This window comes from Sceloporus undulatus, chromosome 3 (assembly GCF_019175285.1).
Source record: "Sceloporus undulatus isolate JIND9_A2432 ecotype Alabama chromosome 3, SceUnd_v1.1, whole genome shotgun sequence".
In the NCBI taxonomy this organism is placed as follows: domain Eukaryota; kingdom Metazoa; phylum Chordata; class Lepidosauria; order Squamata; family Phrynosomatidae; genus Sceloporus; species Sceloporus undulatus.
The window spans coordinates 44,750,139-44,772,402 of NC_056524.1; the positions used below are offsets into that span (position 1 = coordinate 44,750,139).

Below are 22,264 nucleotides of genomic sequence, written 5' to 3' on the forward strand. Positions count from 1 at the left end.
TTTTTACTACAGAGCAATTATCTCAAATGTCATATGAATTGGGCCATCAAATAAATTTGTGCTTGACAATAAAATTTTAGCAGTCAACATTTTTGCCAGGTACTAAGGAAACAGCACTGATCTAATATAAGAAGAATGTTGATTACAGAAAACATGTATTTCTGTGCTAAAATAAATTTTCACTTCAAGCTTTCTGGGTTTTTATTCTATATGGATCGTTAATGCTATACTACTTACAATATAGAAATTTTAAGTTTTGAAAGAAAAAAAAGTGTTCAAACACAATAATAGTGTATTTGCTGGATACTAAACAAAAGAAAAAAATCCTATGTCCAGCAGTAGTTCTCTTATCCCATTTTAATAAGCACAGCAGAAACATGCAGATAATTGAGCACAAATCTTTCTGAAAAAATATCTGTATTTATTCAGTCAGTGCTATTAGCTTATCAAATATGGACCCAATCCAAATTTAAATATGTGACCACTTCACAGAACTTTACTTCTCTAGACCTATTCCGTGAATAGCTTCAGTGACAAGTGTAACTATTTGGGAGATTCACAAGTATTCAACTTTTCAACACATACTGTCTATAACCACAATAAATCTTTTGAACAACAAAGTACTAGTTTGTTTTAAACTCAAGATTATTCTTTCCATAAAATCTGTTGACTTTGTTACATCAATTGGCTTAAATGTGTTCAATGGGGATTACTCCCAGCTATGAGCACAGGACTGTGCTAAAAGTGCCTACTCCCCACACTTCTGATATAAATATCACAAAACACAAAGAATAACTTTCATCAGGATGACACTTCGCCAGATGTAAGCTACAAGTGTACCCAGTACAGCAAAGACCATATGGCCTTATACCTTATATTAATATATATAAAAATACACAGTATTCATACTAAGTACTGCACAGCAGAAAGATTAGGACTTTAAATCTAGGCTAAATGATCATTAGAATGGAAAAAATGACATTGCCTCTGCTTCCTCTGGCACCCCAAACAAAACCCATTACATTTTTGGCAGTTCCATATCATGTTCTTAAATTAGTTTTGTGCCTTATAAATCCCAGGATCCCATAGCTAGTGGTCACAGTAGCTGGGGTATTCTGGAAACTGTAGGCCAAAAAGTAATTTTTCCAGTCTCCAAGTTTTAGAAATGTAATATAGAAAGCACATCAAAGCCTGAAAAAAGTTTATATATGTCAAGCACTCTGAAGCAGATGAGTAACATTTATATCTTCTTCAATATTAAATACAAACATAAATCTTTTTCACTGCATCTTTTATGTTATTTGCAAGAGTACTCAGTATGACTTCTCAACGTGGAAAAGATCCCTAAGATGGCATCATAATGACTCTCTTCTCTCTCATGTAGGCTCAGTTCTAACATTTCAAGATCTATTGAAAAGGGTAGGAATGAACCCCTTGAATCACTTAGAGCAGAAATAGTCAGCACATTTCTGTTATGCATATAAACATCAAATTGGAAAATGTTACAAATATTTACATTACATAATTGCAATTCACATGCCTGCATTCCCCAGAATGGCTTGCAAGTTCAAATCAAATATAAAGCCTCATATAAACATTGATATTCAACATTGTGCGCAGTTTTTCATCTTTTCAAGGATGGAAGCATAAATGTTGCTGATTGGATTTCCAATATTTCTAGCAAGACTCTTCTTTTGTAAGATCAGAAGAAAAATCTGGCTAGCTTTTGCTGCCACTCTGCTGTTGCAAGTGAAGTTGCAAGATCAAGTCTCTAATTTCTTCCCGCTTGCTTCTCACTACTTGGCGGGGGAACCACCGCTCCAAGTGCATTGGAAACTCAAAGTTAACAATAGGGCTCTGGTGATTTAAGAGAGAGAGAGAGAGAGATGTTATTACTTTACTCTGAAGATTACAGATAAATACAACTATCTCTTGGCAAAAATCCCAGATTTCACTAATGTTAAATAAATTGTTACCTGAAATAAACATTTTTTTCAATGAACTGAATTTAAAGAAAATGTGTAAGTAGACAAATTCATGCATTAATGGTGTTTTGAACACTTGCTCATTGATGGATAGAACTGTGACTGCAGCAGTTACCTGGAACAACAAGCAAGTAACCCAAACAGAAGGCCCTAGAATAGGGCAGGCCCAGCCACCCACCCAACATTAGACTGCAAAACATTCAAAACTGAGTTGAAGACCATCCTGTTCAGGGAAGTATTCCCAGGCATTGTGTGATTGTTATTGATGTTTTTAATTTGTTGCCTGCCTTATTTCAATCAACTTTTTCCTGTATTGTTATGTATTATTTTATATGTATTATGCTATTATTTCGTAGAATGTGCGCCATGGACAGGTTTAATTTTTTATCTATTTTACTGATTGTACGTACAGCACTGTGTAAAATAATAATAATAATAATAATAATAATAATAATGGATATGTACTTGATCAAAGCTTTATTACTGAAAATATGAAGCTGCAGGCTTCAGAATAAACTGGTTAAATTTTGAAGCTGAGAGGTTTGCCTGAAACCAAGAGAATCAGTTCCACCAAATTTATCAATCCTACATCACTTGTTAAAAACTAGACTGATTAAGAGGCAGATATAGGAACAGAATACCTACCATATATACTTGACTATAAGTAGATCACACGTATAAGTCAAGGGCAAGTTTGGGGACTAAAATAAGGATTTCAATATGACCCATGGATAAGTCAAGGGTAAAATTTAGGGGCACATAAGGATGAAGCAAAGGAAAACAATGCCAAAGAATTTGCATTGTTCTTTGGATTACTGTTTGTGTTCACACTAAAGGCTGGATGGATGGATGAGAGAGCGGGGTGTGTGTGTGTGTGTGAGTGCTTCCAGGACAGATTACACTTTCACCAGGATATGGTTCCTTTTTTAAAAAGAGTTAAATAATGGATCTCATCTACACCTCCTTCCATGAATCAGTGGAATCCATCAAAACTGCCCTTTCCAGTCATCATGTTGCCTGTCATAGGAAGGGTTCAATAGTTTTATCCAGAAAAGTAAAAGAAAAACCACAAACAGCAGTGTAATTCTTTGCACCTGGAAGAAAGTCTCCACATACTGCAGTAAATATACTCCACAGTCACTATTGTTATCTTGCTTGGGGACTCTTGGACAGAAATCCACCATCACTGATTTGCTGAACTCACGACATGTTTTGCAATTTGCTTCCCATTCTGCTTCTAGATATCTGTAACAAAAGAGAGAATGCTACTGGGGTGAATCCAGATTTAGCTGCCTTGTGTCCCATTTAAATCAGTATGAAAAGTTAGCCATAGCTGACTTTCACACATGAATTTCACATGTCAATGGCCTGTTACAGACTGCCAAAATAAAGCTGCTTCGGGTCTCTTTGGAGGTATGCTATTTAAATGATGCATGGGTCCTAAGAGTCCGGAGGTCACGCCAAAGCCACACTCCATTCCTAAGCATTGGAGTGCAGCTTTGGTGTAGCTTCCGGATTCTTAGGATGCATGCATCATTTAAGCAGCATACCTCCAAAGAGACCCGAAGCAGCTTTATTTTTGCAGTCTGTAACAGGCCAATATGACCTAAATGTGATTAAGTTCATCTGAATCCAACCCGCTCTTTGTGGACACTTGAAAAATAATTATGAGTAAAATTATGTTTAAACACTTGGTTAATATTTTTTAAAATAGCTGTCCTTCACAGTTTCAGGATTCCATATTGTATCAGGATTTCAGAATGATGTACAATCAGTTGCATCATAGTACAACAGAACAGCAGATAAAATCATGAACAATTACAGATGTTGTTTCTTAAAAAAGATAACATAAAGAAACATCCACCTGAACAAGAACATTTTATTGATGGCTGAAATACTTGTACTTAATGGGAGGGCTGGAGTGTTACTGCCAGGAAAATCCCTTCAATAAAGAAGGCATTTGGACAAAGGTCTCAGCAGCAAATGTTACTGATATTGGTTAACTTCATTCATTTTAACCTGTATAAAGGGTATGTTTTTCATACTTTGTTTTAATTGGACATATTATTCCGTACTTGTGCCCAGGATCCAAGTTGTGTTTTAGGATTCCTTTTTTCTCGACAGCAACCAGTACAGTAGAATTACTAAAAGCAGGGGCCCCCAAGGCCTTGCTCTTTGAATGGAACCTTCCTGCATGCAGCCCCTTGGAGTGCAAGCAGATGATTCCCAACCAGCTTATTCTGCAGATTCAGGAGTATTATAATCCTTTACCGGAATACATAACTTTTCTCACTGGCAACTATATATACTTTTTTAAATATCTGAGTTGAGAAATGTTGGAAAGGCCAACAATATTAGGTTCTCTCTCCTAACTTGTTACAGTGAGAAAGGAGACACAGACAAAGTGCATTTTAATCTTCTGCTTCCCATTCTGAAAAACAACAGAAGTGCTGAAACACTTTTCTCCTCAAATGAGAGCAGAAGCTCACTCTCATTTGCCTCTGATTTGATTTTCACAGAGTTTTTCAGCTGAAATAAATAAAAGATGGTTATGCCAGAGAAAACTGCATAATAGGACATGTGAATCTGGAGCTCAGCTGAACCCTGACTCACCAGCTACTCAGCTGTAGTATAGATACTAGCCCACACTTGCACAATAGAAATGTACTATGTAATGTTGTTAAATGGTTACAACTGGCATAATTATGTACTGTACAGTAATTTTTCCTTTTATCTAAAATGGGCAGTATCTTGCATTTCATTTCTGTTTTACAAACCTTTGCTGCCCACATAATAATAATAACAATAATAATAATAATAAATTTTATTTGTAAACCGCTTTTCCACAGATCAAAGTGGTTTACAGCCGTAGAAAATCAATTACAACCATTAAAAAAAGCAAAATGTTACAAAACATCTCTAGATAAAATCCAGTTATATAAATTTAAAAGCACAATCATACAGCAAGGTAAGGCAGGGAATCAATGGCATCAACATACACAACTTCATTTATCAGGGGGGAAGGCTTGACAAAAAGGAAGGTTTTAAGCCTTTTTAAAAATGTTTCTAGGGGGGTCGTCAAACGGAGCTCTTCGGGAAGGCTATTCCAGATTCGCGGGGCCACCACTGAAAAGGCCATCTGGGATGTAGAAACATATTTGGAAGGTGGAATTTCCATAAGATTCTTCCCTGATGTTCTGAGTGTGCAGGGCGGCTCGTAGGGGGAGATGCGGTCCCTCAAGTAACTCAGGCCCAAGCCATGTAGGGCTTTATAGGTAATAACCAACACCTTGTATTGCGCTCGGAAGCGAATAAGCAGCCAGTGCAAAGATTTCAGCTTAGGTGTTATATGGTCAAACCTAGATGTACCGGTGACCAGTCTGGCTGCCATATTTTGTACTAACTGAAGCTTCCGGGATGTTTACAACATATCTAGCCTTACAGCTAGATTTACAATCTTTACAACCCCAATAACTTTATATATTTTACTTTGTAAACCTAGATAAAAAATTGCTTATTTTGAAAACTTAATGTTGGTGCAAGGAAAACACAGGTGGGGAAACTTTGGGGCTGTGCACACTGCAGGAAAAGCCAGGTTGGGGGCGGAGTCGGGGCGTGCCGTCACGGCGCTCCTCTGGTGCTGTATCCACACATCACAGTACTGAAGGAGCACTGTAAAACCGTGGCACTGCAGCTATCACGCCCTTTGCAGGGTGCAAAAAGGAGCTGCTTTTTGTGGTTCTTTTTTGCACCATGGAAAGGCCAGATCAGGGCCACAGCATGTGGTTACCGCAGCCTCGATCCAGCGCAGCTGAAGGTGGCTGCAGGCCGCTCCCTAGGGGCAGTCTGCACAGCCTCTCTGCAACCTTCTCGGAGCCAAACATCTTTTGGTTAATGGGGGAGGAAATGTTGCTGGAGTAGGGCAAGCAAAGAATTCTAAGGGTTACAGGATTTCCCTATGTGATTATGGAGCATCCTGTGACCTATAAATTAAGCTGATATCATCTGTTAAAATGTAGAATCAAATAAAATACTCACTCTCTCAAGACCTGAACTGTATTCCTTGAAGAACTCGCCTTCAGAGAATCTAAGATGAGGATACATGGCCTATATAAATAAATGAATGAATGAATGAATGAATGAATGAATAAATAAGATCTTCCATTGCTGAATATATCCATTCCTATTTCTGATATCATATAGGAAACTTTAGGTGACTTTTTGAACTATTATCGGGGATTTAATAAAAGCCAAATATTATACTGTTATTACAAATACAAATGCTTACCTTTTACAAACTTTCTTGATTTTAGAATTGCTTGAGAAGCTCTGAAAAACATTCACAAATTAAAATCAGAAAAAAACAAAATAGAAGAACCAAATAATCTCAGAATTTGATAGCTATATAATTGGTTAGCCCTCAAGGCTGCTTTTATACTGCAGAAATAATGCGGTTTGACATCACTTTAACTGTCATGGCTCAATGCTATGGAAGTCTGGAATTTGTAATTTCAAATGGTGTTAATTGTCAGTTAAATGTTACATGTCACAGTTAAAAAGCTAGTTTTGATATTATAACTAAAAATATTTTAAAATGATAATAACAGCATCAGTATTTGATCTTGCTGTAGGTAATTCTATTTCATTTTAGATGCTCTGAATGTAGTGAAGGACATCAGGGATCTGCTTAAGTAAGATCCTTGTTGTATGAATTTTGTAGGACACAGATTGGGTATGATGTGATATTTGCTATTTTTCAACCAATAAAAACTATTCTATTAGCCAACAGAAATATTTCTAAAGAAATATTGAAAAGATTATCTTTCTTTGCCCTCATGGAAGAAATGCTGTGCAGTTTTTAAAATATCTCTGTAATAGACTGTTATTATAGCAAGTAATTCGTTTCATTCATTTCCACCATTTTATCTATTTTTTATGAACAACAGAAACAACAGCTACTATACCAGTAAAGGTAAAAGGTAAAGGTTTCACCTTTGACAAGGTTGTCAAGCCGACAGTCGCAGGCAGTGCTCAGCTACATTATTAAGCCGAAGAGTCAGTGTTGTCAAAAATGGTTCTGTGATCATGTGTCCAGCATGCCTGCACAGAACACTGTTGCCTTCCCACTGAAGTGGTACCTATTTAGTACTTGCAATTTTACATACTTTCAAACTGCTAGGTTGGCAGAAGCTGGGACTAGTGACGGGAGCTTACTCCGTCATGTGGCACTTGGGCCTTGAAATGTGGCCTGCCAATCTTGAAATCATCAGAATCAGCATTTAACCACTGAGCCACCGCGTCCCATGTCTACACCAGTACCTTATTATTGCACATAACCTAATTATTTGTTAAGGAATTTAACATACATTGTTATTTGTGTTTTATAAACTCTTAAAGCATGGGGAAATCATGTAAAAAATAACATCACGGCATACACATATGTATTTTAACCAAATCACACCTTTCCATCAGTCTGGATTATACTTTGCTATGCCATAAGGGACTCGTCTAGACATTCATTGACAAGGACTTCTCAGGGGCTGTTCCCAGGGTATAAAATTCCCTTCCACATGCTAGGCAGATATCAGATGAGTAGGGCTGTAGGAAGTCTTGGGTTTGGTTGTTTCTTTTTGTTTTGCTATTTATTTATTTATTTATTTATTTATTTATTTATTTATTTTTACATTTTGAAAAACTATTGGTGTTTTAATATGATGGGTTTTTTATCATCAGGTTTTTGGCTGTGTCTTATTTTAACCATATTGCAAGTCTCCTTGTCAGAAGAAAGGCAGGACATTAAATAAAGCAAGATAAGATATTTTCCCATGTATTCAGTCATTTCATTTTTCCCTTTCCCAGTTGCAGGAAGAATTCAGGAATTCTTCCCATACCTTCTACACCAAGAAACTACAATTTGATGTATGTTTGATGTATGGTTAATGTCCCAAGTTCTTCCACAGTTTCTTGCTGCAGGAATGAAGATGGTTTATTAAATATGGTTGTACTGCTTATGTCACAAAAGAGTGAAGGAGGTGCATACATAAGCAAAAGGTTTATACTTCAATTTAGTAAATCAAAATAGTCTTAATGAGGACAAAGGCACTTACTTTTGACATACTAGAATCCAGTCCTGGAGATACAGTTGCTGGCTGAATATCTAAAATGATAAAAGAACAATGTATGGTTAAAGAAAACCATACTATGGGTGGGGGGATTATAGATATGGCATCTTTCCTATATAGTTCACAATAAATAAATGTGGTTTATTTATAATATTAGTAATATAAAAGTGGAAAAACTAAAACATACAGATAAGCTAGCAAGCTTGAACCATCCACTCCCCTTCAGGTTCCTCATTATCTAAAGAAGCGAGATCAATTTTATGGAGAGCAAATCACAACACTAGTGTAATCATATGCCATTACATCATTTTTACCAGTGTACATAGCTGCAAACTGCTTTCTGAAATCAACTGCTTACCTAAAAAAACCCCCACCAACCAATCTCTTAAGAGATCTCTGTACATTATGTTTAGCCCCCGAAACCACATAAAATTATCCAGCATATGGTCTTAGGTCATTACCACTAGCCTGTAGGTTGCTATTTATGTCTGGTTCTTCTTTATCATTCCAGGTATTATTGAAGACCAAAACACTTTCTGTTCTAACAGCCTCACTTTTAATTTCTGTCTGATGAGGAATTCTATGGAAGTTTGACTGTAGTAAACATTGGTCTGGAGAATCCTCATATATAACTTCTTCTAGCCAAGGGAAGCAAATGATAGCAATGTACCAATGAGACCTGTAAAGGAAAGGAAGAAAAATTCAGGACCTGCTATTCCAATAGGAATGAATGGAATACAGTGGTACCTCGGGATACGAAATACCCAGGTTACGAAATTTCCGGGATACGAAAAAATCCCATTGGAAATAATTGTTCCGGGTTACGAATGTTTTTTCGGGTTACGAAAAAATTTTTTGGTGCTTTTCGGCGCTTTTTCGCACGAAACGCGGCTTTTCCCCATTAGCGCCTATGGCAATTCGGCTTACGAAGGCTTTTCGGGTTACGAAAGCGGCCGCGGAATGAATTAATTTCGTAACCCGAGGGAGCAGTGTATGCCTTTCCCTGCCATTCCCTGTAATTTCCATTAAGACACAATAATAAAGATGCTCAGTTTGGGGGTGGGAATCATGTGGCAATTTCCCTGTTAATTTTTACACCTTTATCATGATATCTAATTACATGATAGAAAAGAAACATGCAGATATCTGATTTTATTCCCCTGTATGCACTATAGAAGACTTCCATCTTTTTGCCCATCTAGACATAAAATACAAACATAACAAACAGAAGCTAAAACTTCTGGAACTCGAATAAAAAAAGGGGGGGGGAAGGCTGAGGCTCCAATTAATGCAGCAAACTTACTCTTCATTCACAGGTACAAAGATGTAGTCTTTATTAAAAATGTTTACATAGCGAGTCCACCTTTTTACTCTTCTGTGTCGTCTTTGTGCTATTCTGTATAGATATAAAACAACAGTTACAAACTGCTCACCAGATAATGAAGGAAACATATTTATTCTTCTTCCCCAAACCATCAGAGCAGAACTAAATTATTTTACATACTCCTTAACTGGCAAGAAAACTAAATCCACCTTTTCAGATAAGCTGGTCAACTGTCCAGAACAGCAGAGTCCACCAGTTGAATTGTTTAAATGCAATCTATTTTTAAGAGTGAGTTCAGTATCGCAGATGACTGAGACAACACTTGGAAACCAAACAATCTAGCCTCAAACTGGGGCTTTCCAGATTACTGGATTACAACTCTCATCATCTCTGAGCAATGACCATATATAAATATCTAAAGTGTGTATTATGAATGGTGTTTTTTTTCATAGAGATATATTTATATTTTTCATTACAAGCACACCCAGAATTTGTTTGAAGGAACTACAGCTGCAGTACTATGCACACTTATCTAGGAATAAAACCCAGTGAATACAGTGTGACTAATCTCTGAGTAAAAAAACAAAGGACTGCACTGGAAGAAACATTACCTTATGTTGCACAAATCTAGGACAGGCTTCAGAAGAAACACAGACACAAATGCTGAACTGGGAGTCCTGTCTAGGTATTACTGGGGAAGAATGCAACTGTTTCCCTTAGTTCTTTCAGCTACAGTCCAGAGCATCATATAAGGCATTATCTGATGACTTCACTTCTTTCACTCAGTTTAAAGATAGAAGCATATTAATGTATTTAAATATATTTCAAATTTCTATGTATGGTTGTAAAAGCGAAGAAAACTGACAGGAAGAGAATCAACTAATTTGAAATGTGGTGCTGAGAGTTCTGTGGATTCCATGGACAGCTGAAATGACCAATAAATGGATCCTAGAAAAATCAAGCCCAAATTCTCACTTGAGATTTTACTTCCTTTAAATGAACCGGTGATATGGACTCCAAATCACTCTTGCTGGTTGTTTGAAATATTTTCTTTAAGATTTTATCTGCTTTTACCTCAGAGACACACTGATTTGTGGTCATCTGGGTTGAATTGTTAATTTACTGTCGGTTACCGTGATCTGCTGGGGAGCAATCAGTGACACCACCTCACTCACTGCCACCTCTGCACTGGTTTTCTTCCTTTTTTTCTATCTGCTTAAAAGTTGCTGCATTTCCTTCTTCTCTTCCCAAACCTTTCCTTTTCCTCAGAAAGTCTCCCATTATCTTTAACTTATATGTGGGGAAAGACTGAAAAAAACATGCCTTACTGGCTCATAGAAAATGTAAATTAAATTTAAATTTAAAAACTGAGATGAAAGTGCAGAAGTCAACAATTATTAACTGAAAAGAATTTTGGACTTTATGACTCCTGTAGTGTTCACTGGCATGTACAGTAGTATGCTCCTGACTTTGCAATACCTGATGCTCTTTGAGGTCTTTCATTTATTGGTTACCATATGTTGACTCCACAAGAATTAACAACTAACAACAATTAAAATACAGCTTACGAAAGGCTTGGGTTTTCTTCAGAGTTTTTTTCTGTCCTGGTCAGGCACTTATAAAAGAAACTGCTAAATATATGTGAGCGGTCAGCAAGTTCTTTGGGGGCTTTTTCCAATAACAGATACCTACCAAAACAATAAAAGATGCACACATTATACATCTTACAATGAAACTTTTTACGAACTTATTTCTTTTCATGAATTCACAACTGTCTCACACAGTCATCATGAGTCAGGCCAACTCAGAGGCAGTTAACAATAACAACAAATTGTTTTAATTGGTTTTGATTTGTTCATTGCCCCAGGGGGCCTTGTAGACTGGGAGGCTATACAGAAATATTTTAAATAAATAATAAAAGAAATACTATTTTAAGGGGGAAATTTTCCTTATAAAGGGGGAAAAAATTAGTCCCAATACTAAAACTTTATTTAACCACAATGTCTCTTGTCCTGGCATTCACTGGTAAAAGACTGCCTTGACATCAAGTGGTCACCACTTGAGAACAAAATGAATCTGAGAACAAAATGAACTTATCATATATATTACTTACTTAAGGTAAAAGTCAATGATCACATCATTGAGGAATTCTCCATACTCTAAACATTCCAAATCTTCTCTTGTGACACCTAGTCCCCCTTTGGCAGGTGGGGGAGGATAAACAATTAAGCTGGAAAACAAGAGACAACAAACATCCTGGAAGTCCAAGGTTAAGAGGATCATAAGTATTTAGTTCTACTCATGCTGCTGCGCACCCTCTAGATCTTGATTTCTGTAGTAGGCGAGGAGTGTGATCTGGGAGTGAAGGGACAGTCTATAGTGCTGTTGTTATGGATCTGTGTGGATTGATTCTTGATGGCTCTTGGAAAGTTTCCTGCTGCCATAGTAGCTGAAATCTTAGCCAACTTCTGGAATGATGAAATGGGCATAGCAATGGTTGTAATAGCTCCTAGGTAACCCCTCTCACAAAGTAGAGACAAACAGGCCCCCTGGTTTTCCAAGTGGTGATGAAACAAGGCAATTACACCAACATTGGCAGAAAATTTGAAGCAAGTCTGATAAAACACAGGCTATAGGACATCTGAGTGGCTACTCTGACAGACAGCAAAGAAAAATATCTTCATTGGCTGCATTGCATCTGCAAAGAGCCAGCTGGCAAAACTCCTTCAAGTGGTCAGGGGTCTTTTAAATAGAGGCTCAAAAGGGGGGAGGGGATGCAGGTCACTCTACAGTTCACTGTGAACAAATTGCCTGGCACTTTGCAGATAAAATCTCTTGGATACACTCTGATTTGGATGCTATAACTGAAACAGATCCATTGACTGAAATTTTGGCCCCTGCTTGTCCAGTGATAATGGATACTTTTCAATTTGTGCAAAGCCTGGGGAGGGGGGGACTGGCCAAATGTGTAAAGGGAATGCTCAATGCCTTGCTAAAACAAGGTAGAGTTCTAGCTTGCCTGAAGGAGGCAGTTAAAAAACCATTAATAAAAAAGGCCACTTTCAATCTTATCATTCTACAGGCCAGTTTCTAACACTTCATTTTCAGGCAAGGTTCTGGTACGTGTGATAGCCTCCCAGATATAAGGGAACTCTTTCACCTCACTTTCACTTGAGACAATAAATATTTTTTTCTGAATCCCGCTTTCCTGCTCAGACACACAGATTTGTGGCCATTTGAGTAACATTTCCCCCCCATTAATTTGTCATCCCCTGATCACTAAGGGGGAAATAATTTATTTAACCTTACTTTCTATGACTTTTGTCTTTCCTTTCATCACAGGTTATATCTGTCTAATTTTCTTCACCATTTTTCTTCTTCTTTACTTCTCTTGCTGCTTACTCTAAATTATTAAATTCTCCAAGTTTGTCTGAGAGCGATAAACACATCTAGTTTGTAAGGCAGGATTGTAAAAACGGTCAGAGAAGGAAAGAAGCTGAACGATTGCAACAAAAAAGGAATGTGAACTCTTGCCAGTCCAGTTGGCATGTGGGAATAACCCAATCATAGTGGATTGTTCCTCCATACCAACTTGAGAATGTCTAGATCCAATTCAATCTGGTTTCAGACCAGAACATGGAATAGAGTCAGCTTTGGTGGCTTTGGCAGATGACCCAACTGGGAACTAGACAAGGATCCTGTGTACCTGTTGGTTCTGCTGAACCTCTTAGCAGTTTTCAGTACCATGGACAATTATATCTTTCCGGGCTGCCTTGCTGGAATGGGACCTGGAGAAACTGTTTTACATTGGCTCTCTGTTCCTTCTTGGAGAGGCAAACCAGAAGGTGATACTGGGGGACTCCTGTCCAACTCCTTGATCATTGGCCTGTGGGCTTCCTTAGAGCTCAGTTCTGTAACCCATGGTATTTAATATATGCATGAAACAGCTAGGGGAAGTTGTCTGGAGTTTTGGGGTTCAGTGCTATCAATATGCGGATGAAATGCAGCTCGACTACTCCTTTCCTCCATAATCCAAGAAAGTTGTTTTGGTTCTGAGCCAGTGCCTTTCATCGGTAATGGACTAGATTAAGGCAAACAAACTTAAGTTAAATCCAGACAAGACAGAGGTGTTCCTGGGTAGTCAAAAGGCAATAGAGATTCATCTTGTGTTGGATGGGATTTAACTCCTCCTGAAGACACAGATTTTCAGCTTGGGTGTGCTCTTGGAATCAACTCTAAGCCTAGAAGTTTACACTTCAGGTGTGGCAAGGAGCATATTCGCACATTAAAAGCTTGTGAACTAATGCTCATTCCTAGAACTTTATCACACTAGCGGGTAAACGGGATTTAAACAAGAGTTAAACTAGAGAAAACCAGGAAATGTCATGTGATAAACTTCAGGCATTTCCTAGTTTTCTCTAGTTTAACTCTCATTTAAATCCCATTTACCCGCTAGTGTGATAAAGCTGATAGAGACAATGGACCCAGCCACAATAGTAAATGCCTTAGTAACATCCTGTCTGGATTACTGTAAAGTGAAAAATGAGATCCAGTGTGGTGTAATGGTTTGAGCATTAGATTAGGACTCTGGGGACCAGAGTTGGAATCCCAGTTCAGCTATGTAAAGCCACTGGATGACTTGGGCAAGTCACACTCTCTCAACCACAGAGGACAGCAATGGCAAATAACCTCTGAGGAAACTTCCCAAGAAAACCCCATGATAGGTTCACCTTAAGGTTGCCATAAGTAGGAAACGGCTTGAAAGTACACAACAATAACAACAATAATGGTCATTTATGTGACGTGAGACTTCTGTTGAACAGTGTTTGGAAATGTCAGCTGGTCCAAAGAGCTGCAGCCAGATTGCTGATTGGAACTGGCTATGGGGATCACACTACTCTCTTGATGCAATAGTTCCTCTGGCTGTCAGTTTATTTCCACAGACAATTCAAAGTGCTGTTTTTGATTCATACAGCCCTATGTGCCACAGGTCTAGGTTATCTAAAGGACCATATTCTCCCTTATGAACCTGACCATGTTTTGAGATCTTCTGGGGAAGCCCTTCTCTCTGTCCCAGCACTCTCATAGGTACATCTGGTGTGAATATAGGAAAGCATCTTCTCAGTGTCTGCCTGCAGGCTCTAAAACTCCATTTTCAGAAAGGTTACACTGGTACCTTCCCTACTCTATTTCCACAAACAAGCAAAGACCTTTCTGTTTCAACAGGCCTTTGAGGACTGATTGAAACAAGTGGGATGGGCCTTGTACAGTGTGCTACATTTTCTATTTGTTATTTTTGTTATGCTGTTGTGTTTTTTTCTATGGTTTATGGTTTGAACTAGTTTTGATTTTTTATAGTTAGATCACTTTTTAACTTTTGTAGTTTATGAATATTTAACTATCTTTTTTAATCTATTGTAAGCCACACTGAGTCCTGAATTGAGAAAGTTATTTATGTTTATAAATAAATTTAACAAAAGCAACAACAACAATAATGCTGATCTAACTAGTAGACAATCCTGTTGTTTATAATCTCAAGTGAGCAAATTGCTAGGTAAACTAAGAGACAGGAGTGCAGGAACCAGACCTGTTTCAAATTTTTGCAAGCACATTGCCTTTTGTGCATAGATATCATGATAATTTACAGCAATTAATTATGTTGTCCTCCAATATATTTTGTTTCTGTACATTTCAATATCATGTAAACAACTACACATACTTTTTAACAGGTCCATTTTCTTGCAACTCTTTCCATCTGTTCATCTCAGTACAAGAAATAGAAAAGGAATATAGACCACTATTTTGCTTCTGCAGCAGAGTGTAATTGGGTTTGGTGAGGATTGCTTTTGATTCCTGTTAGAAAAAAAGAGAAAGTTATCTTTTCAGTAATATGTTCAAAGCCAACCATATTTTCAACCAGTAATTGTATAGGCCAATGCAAATAGGACCCCTGAGATTGGAATGTTGGCTGCAAGAAACAGGTCATAATACCTTTCTAAAATTCCAAGTATTTTTGTCTTTCACAAAAACAAAGTGTATAAATACATAGTGTTCTTACTGGGAAAGTGTAGCTTTCTTGTTACTATTTCTCACTTTCGAACAGTTGTGATTACCGTACATACCTGACTATAAGTGCTGTGTAAATTTACAGTGTTATATAAATAAAGGTTAATAATAAGAAGAAGTTGATCTCATGTATAAGTCGAGGGCAGATTTTGCGGTCAGAATTATCAATTTTGATATGACCCGTGGATAAGTTGAGGGTAAAACTTAGCAGCAAGTAACAAAGGATGTAAAGGATGAAGCAAAGGAAAATGATGCTAAAGATCTTTAAAAATTTTGACAGGCATAACGATTTGTGCTCACCCTAAAGGCTGGATGGATGAGATCGTAAAGGGAGTTAATGCTTCTTTTAGGTGCTCCGAGAAAATATCATCTTTCACCAGGGCATGGTTCCTTTTTTGATAAGAGTTAAAGTACTTACATTGACCCATGGATAAGTCGATCCAGATTTTTGGGTCAATTTTTTGACTAAAATTTCTAGACTTATACATGAGTATATACAGTATCTGATTTACCTGGTGTGGCTGCTCTGTTAAAATGTCCTTTTGCAACTGCTGCTGAAATGAGGGATAGCAATAATTCATGAAGGAGTTTTCTTCACGTGGAATTTCTTTAATTGCTTGCTCCCACGGTATGCATTCAGTAAGTTCTGGAAAAGAGTTCTTCTTGCTCACTTCCACAATTATCTTCTTCAGTATGATTTGTTCTTCTTCTGTGAGTGGCTGAGACCTTGTAATAAAAATGAATTCAGTATTCTTAGCTGTAAAGGGGGAGACAATGTTTGAAGAAAAAAGCAATATGTTAGTGTACCAGTCCTCTATGTTTTACACAGCTAATTTACAAAGGAATATTGCAAACACGATTACAATATTTAAAGGATTTTCACATTTACATCTGATACAAACCCTCTCACAGCATATGGGTACAGCATAACACAATGATTTTGTTCTTTTTAGCATGCCAAGTTATATTAAATTGTTTGTTTAAAAATTGGTGCAGCTATTTAACTATGCTGGTACTACAAGAGTATGGTGGAAGACCATGCAAAAGCTCCTTTCCTACACTACACAGCATCTCCCCATGTGAAAGCATGATTGCAATAAGCTGCAGTTCATGTAATTTGTCTCTTGTCAAAAAGAAGACACTGTACACATGATTTGTAATTCCCACTGAAGGCCTGATTCACTTTTGAGGTGATATGGTAAGTGTAAGGAATAGCTGGCAGCAGTTCACCACAGCCTTCCTACAGCCCTTCCCCAAACTAATTAAACAAGGCCATGGTGAAATAAATGTTTGTACCTGATACCTCACAAAAACAGTATAATAAACCATACAATAACCAGCTAGAAACAGACTGTAACACTGTGATCAGTGTGTCACATTGTTTCAATGTCAGCAAAGAAGTATCCTAACAATTCATCTTCTAATTGAATGAAAAAGATACAAAATTCATTCAGAGTGGGTTTGCCTTTGCCTTCCTCTAAGGCTGAGAAAATGTGATCTGCCCAAGGTCACCAAGTGGATTTCCATGACTGAACGGGGATTCAAACTCTTGTCTCCAGAGTTGTAGTCCAATGCTCTAAGTAGGTACTAAATCTAAATACTGGTAATATGTAACTACACATTTCTAAGAAAGGCTGAGTAAGTTTTAATTAACTACACACACACACACACACACACACATACCTTGCTTGTTTAATATAGATGTTCCTATTTCTTTTTCAATTTGTTCCACATAATCTGATGACAGCCAAAGAAAAATGATGACATTACTCCCCAGATGACTATTTGTCCACAGTCCAAACCTTCTTAAATGCAGTAAATCCACTGACAGTTCCATTTTCTTATTAAGGATTACTGCAAGGAACAAAATTTAAAACAAACCAATGAAATACAAGATTGAATTAATCCCGCCAACAGGACATTACTTTTTAAAAATTAATAATAACTAGAGGTGGCATCTTATTTCCAAACCATTTTGTTGGAGAGGTTATGGAGGAATCAGGAGGGTACTTTCATGGCAGAAAGGAGTATTTCCACAAAGGGTCTGCAGGTCTACTGCTAGTGATTGACCTCAAAATTGCAGGTAGGAAGCAGCTTTAGACTTGGTGGATTCAAAGTCCCCTCATTCCTTCCAGAAGCCAAATGACTGGAGACACTTACTTACACTAGCATATAACAGACAAAAGGAATTCCCCCATCTTTGGAGTCAATGAAAGTAAACTTTTAACAAATAAAAAAACAGTAAAATCGTGAAATCACAATGTGAGGGGCAGAAAAGATATTCCATCACCTCCAGCTCTAAAGCGTAATCCAGTAGGGCTTTGGAAGTGACAGAATGTCTATCACTTCATTTTCCAAACCTAAATTTAGATCCGCTCATAAACAAGTTGAGTCATTAATTCAAAACTGCCATATTTAAACTCTATCAAGTATTCTAAACTTGAGTTATATTGTATCACCTAATCAACATTCCTTTCAAAAAAAATCTATTAGTCTATTAGCTAAAATTCAATTCGTCTTGTAACTACTGGTTTTCGTGGATTTTTCAGGATATGAGGCCGTGTTCTCAAAGAATTTATTTCTGATATTTCGCTAGCAGCTGTGGCTGGCATCTTCAGAGAATGCTGGCATGGAAGAGAGTGGGGTACATATACTGTTGGTTGAGAGGAAAGCGATTTACATGTTAAATTTGTGTATTGTTCTGCTGTTGAATGGCAAGGCCTCAGGGTGTCTATTTAATAAATGATCCATTGTCTGTTGGGAAACCCCCCTCACCCTGGGTGGTTTTCATTTGCATTAGATGGGTCTTGATTTTCATGTTTTTCAGGACTGGTAACCAAACTCTTGTTTACTTTTAGAGTTTCTTCTTTCCTATTGAAGTTTTCCAGGTGTTCATTGATTTCAATGGCTGCCCTGTGCATTCTGACCTGATAGTTATTGGGATGGTCCAGACTTTCAGTGTTTTCAAACAGCATTTTATGCACACGATGGTTTATATCTGCTACTGCTGATTTTTCTGGCTGACCCAGTCTGCAGTGTCTCTCGTGTTCCTTGATTCGTGTTTGAACACTGAGTTGGGTGGTCCCTATGTAGACTTGTCCTCAGCTGCATGGTATCTGGTAAACTTCTGCGGCTGTGAGAGGGTCAGCGAAGGACAGGAGAGACCCTCTGATGTCCACAGGACTCATGGTTGACTTAACCTTGCATCCTTCCAAGGTCACTAAAGTGATTACCCAGCTTGTTGGGGGCAATTAGCTTACAGTTGTAAACTGCTTAAAGACTGCTTAGTGCAGTATGAAGCGGTATATACATGAAGCTGCTATTGCTATAAAGTTGCTATTTTACAAAGGAAGCTTCTTTACGGCATTTATCAGTTTTGCTCATGGAGAGACAGTGCGACATAGTGGTATGATTGTTGGACTACGTCTCTGGAGACCAGGGTTTGATTCTCAGCTCAACTGGATGACCTTGGACAAGTCACATGCTATTAGCCTTAGGCGAAGGCAATAGCAAATCTCCTCTGAACAAATCTTGCCAAGAAAACCTCATGGTAGGTTCACCTTAGGATCATAAGTTGGAAATGACTTGACTTGAAGACACACAAGAGCAACATCAAACATGCTCATATCTTGTCAGACTACTGCTCAATTGAGTTCACCATTGTCTGGTTTGGCTTGCCAGGATCTTAGGCAAAGGTCTTTCACTTTATTAACTAGTTTATCTTCAATTGGAGATGCTAAATATTGAACCAGGTGACACATATTGGTTGTTGTTGTTGTATGCCTTCAAGTCATTTCTGACTTATGGTGATCCTAAGGCATACTTATCACTGGGTATTTTGAGGCTGAGAGAATGTGACTTGCCCAAGGTCACTCAGTGGATTTCCATGACTGAGGGGGATTCGAACCCTGGCCTCCAGGGTTGTAGCCCAACACTCAGACCACTATACCAATCTGGCTTGTGAAACATATACCCTACCACTATACTTGCACTAATGGTATTCAAATCAGTTTGGACTACAGCTCCGACAGTTTGGTACCACTGCACATTCTGGGTGGGACTGTTGCAAATTGTAGGTCCAAAATCTTAAAATCAAAGGCCTGTTACAAACAGGCCGTTTTGTGCGTGCAGAGCACGCACTAGGGTTAGGAAGGGTGGTGCTTCCGCACCCCCCTAACCCTAGTGCGCACTCCGCACGCACAAAATGGCGGCGGCCATTCCACACGGCCGCCGCCATGAGGACGTCACGGCTGTGCCGCCTCTATATGGGGCGGCGCGGACGTGATGTCCTCGCTCCGCGCCAGGGCGCATAGTGCGCCCTTAGTGCGGAGCAGGAAGGAGCTCCGTTTTGGAGCTCCTTCCTGGTTTGGTCTGCTGGGCGCAGCCTTCAGACAGCTGCGCCCAGCAGACCAAAGGAGAAAGGGGCCAAGCGGCCCCTTTCTCCTCCTCCCCGCCGTCACGGGGTGTCCTTGGGGCTTGAAGCCCCAAGGACACCCCTTTCCAGGCTGCAGGGAAGGAGCCTTTTGCCGCTTGCCCGCAGCCCGGAAAGCGGCGGATCGGGGCCTCAGCGGCTGCCGTTCTGGCAGCTGTGGCCCCGATACACCAGGGAAAGGGGCGGGTGCAGCCCACCCCAAATGGGCAGTCTGTAACCCGCCAAAGTTTCTCATTCCTGCAATATAGACATTTCTGTGAATATTATGTACCAAGTATTCTAATCTTACAGTTTACAACAACTTTACAGCACTTTCTGATTGTATACAAACAGCTTACAGTAAAACAGCAAATACAAATTTTGCTGTGAAATCTATTTGTAAGATACTGCCAATCACCTTGCAAAGGAAATGTGACTAAACAATATAAATTATCTTACCTTCAAATGGGATCTTAATGTATCCAGTTGTAAACTTAAAAGTAAAAAAAGCAGAACATAAAATTAGTATTTTGAAGAGAACTGTTACTTTTCATTCCTAGATTTAAAATAACACACAACAATGACACTATTTTGTCAGAACCTTTAAAATGTGGTGTTCCAAGTTTAGTATTCAACATTAGTATTTACCTAGCCATCAAGCGTACAGTCAACTCAAAGTGATTCCTACAATGACTATGTGTATCTAGTGAATCTGGAATAGCCTCTGTTCCTTATCATTTGACTTTTGGACAGCCAACCTCAATGCCATATTCACAAACTTCTTTTGACCTTCTCCCCTCAGTTTCAAAGGCATGGATGTATCTAATGGCAGACTCCTAGTGGCAGAATCAAGCAGAGCCAGAAGAGGAACAATCATTCTATCCAACTAGCTCAGTGTGGTGTGGGGCACGGGGAAAATTCCTCGTTTTGGGGTCAGGTGGACAGCTGCAGGAGAATAGGAAGAGAAGAAAATTCCACGCATTCTACAAGTAGTACATTCAATTTAGTCTGTGGTTTTCTATGCAAAATGAGGGGAGGCTGTTGATCAAAACAGACAAGTTTCCTTCAGGAACATGTTTCAGAGTTCTCAGAATCTTGATTTTGATCAGTACAAATAAACTTACTCTAGCACAATGTGTTGCTCTTCCTTTATATTTCCCAATGAAAAGGTTTTCAAACTTTATATCTAAGACAAGGTCCACCAGTTCGCTGAAGGTGCTACAGTCTGTTGAGGGCTGAAGTTTAAGTGGTTCATCTGAAACCTATAAAATACAAAAAATAAATGTGAAATTGGAGGACTGGTATAAAGAAGTTTGGAAGTTAGCAATTAATGACAAATTAACATGTAAATTGAAAGTAAAAAAAGGATTATGGAAAAGAAATTATTTTGATGAAATATGGAAAAAAAATATTAAAAATTTACTAAGAAAAGAAGATGGGAAATTACCTCCACAGGAGGAGTTAAAATTTTGGATGGAGTATAAAGAAGGGAATGTCTCTGGGGGTGCACTGAGGTGATATTTAGGATTTTTTTTTTAAAAAAATGAGTAAGATGCAAAAGTACATGTATGTATGGAAAGAATATTAAATTAGTTTTGTTTTATAAAATTTCAAAAAAATATTAATTAAAAAAATTAAATACAGATATTGGTTAACTATCTCTCTTCTCCATGCAGTTCTAAACAGTTAAGGGGATGCTTTTTAAATCCCTCTCCCCTTTTTTCAAATCAGAGTTTAGAAAAATTCTGAAGGGGGACTAAAACGCTGATTCCCCCAGCTAGCATAACCAGTATTGTGCTATCTGGTGGATTCTGGTAGATGTCATCCAAAAATGAAGTTTCCAAACTCTTTCTAAAGGAACTTTCTCATATTTCAAGTTAATATTGTCCTGAAACACAGGGACAAAATGATATGGCTTCAGGCCATGTTGGGAGTGTGCAGTTTACATGACATATGCCCCAAACGCAAGCTGAAGCCACACCAATGCCACAACATTTGCAAATAACTGAGACAGAAGGAGCAGATCTGATGGCCCCATTCAGGACCGTAGCAGCAGCCTGGATTGGGACCAGGCACATGCGGTGACTGTGTTTCCACTGCGAAGACCTCTGGCACAGTGTCCCACCACTATTTGGCCTATCTGTTTCAGGCCATTGAAAACAATAATCAGTTTTTATTTGTATCTACACAAGCAAAAATTAAACCACCAGGCACTGAAGATTCCATTTTATTTTTTAATCCCATTTATACAGCTACTAATCAAGGTAAGAATGGTTTATATTCTAATTTTGTTGTTAGAAAGGCTATTGTAAATACAATTCACTATAGGCCTGTATTTGAAGCAGAGTTGTTGAAA

The 22,264-nt window shown here is 38.3% G+C and overlaps 1 protein-coding gene across 15 annotated transcripts in view; it reads right to left on the bottom strand.

Moving 5' to 3' along the window:
* Window positions 1–400: 400 nt before the first annotated feature.
* The window catches only part of SENP7 (SUMO specific peptidase 7), a 47,382-nt gene continuing 25,518 nt past the window's right edge, over window positions 401–22,264 (bottom strand). For 14 of the 15 annotated variants that reach the window (XM_042457775.1, XM_042457778.1, XM_042457773.1 and 11 more), the window contains 14 exons: window positions 21,033–21,170; window positions 20,368–20,401; window positions 17,181–17,351; window positions 16,010–16,254; window positions 15,151–15,284; window positions 11,545–11,661; window positions 11,000–11,119; window positions 9,411–9,503; window positions 8,569–8,786; window positions 8,093–8,142; window positions 6,274–6,314; window positions 6,024–6,092; window positions 3,080–3,230; window positions 401–1,857 (listed from right to left, as the gene is read on the bottom strand). In XM_042457775.1, the coding sequence (XP_042313709.1) occupies window positions 1,720–1,857; window positions 3,080–3,230; window positions 6,024–6,092; window positions 6,274–6,314; window positions 8,093–8,142; window positions 8,569–8,786; window positions 9,411–9,503; window positions 11,000–11,119; window positions 11,545–11,661; window positions 15,151–15,284; window positions 16,010–16,254; window positions 17,181–17,351; window positions 20,368–20,401; window positions 21,033–21,170 (1,719 nt within the window). In that variant the 3' untranslated portion in view covers window positions 401–1,719. The remainder of the gene's footprint in view (window positions 1,858–3,079; window positions 3,231–6,023; window positions 6,093–6,273; window positions 6,315–8,092; window positions 8,143–8,568; window positions 8,787–9,410; window positions 9,504–10,999; window positions 11,120–11,544; window positions 11,662–15,150; window positions 15,285–16,009; window positions 16,255–17,180; window positions 17,352–20,367; window positions 20,402–21,032; window positions 21,171–22,264) is intronic. The other variant, XM_042457774.1, reaches the window with a different exon arrangement.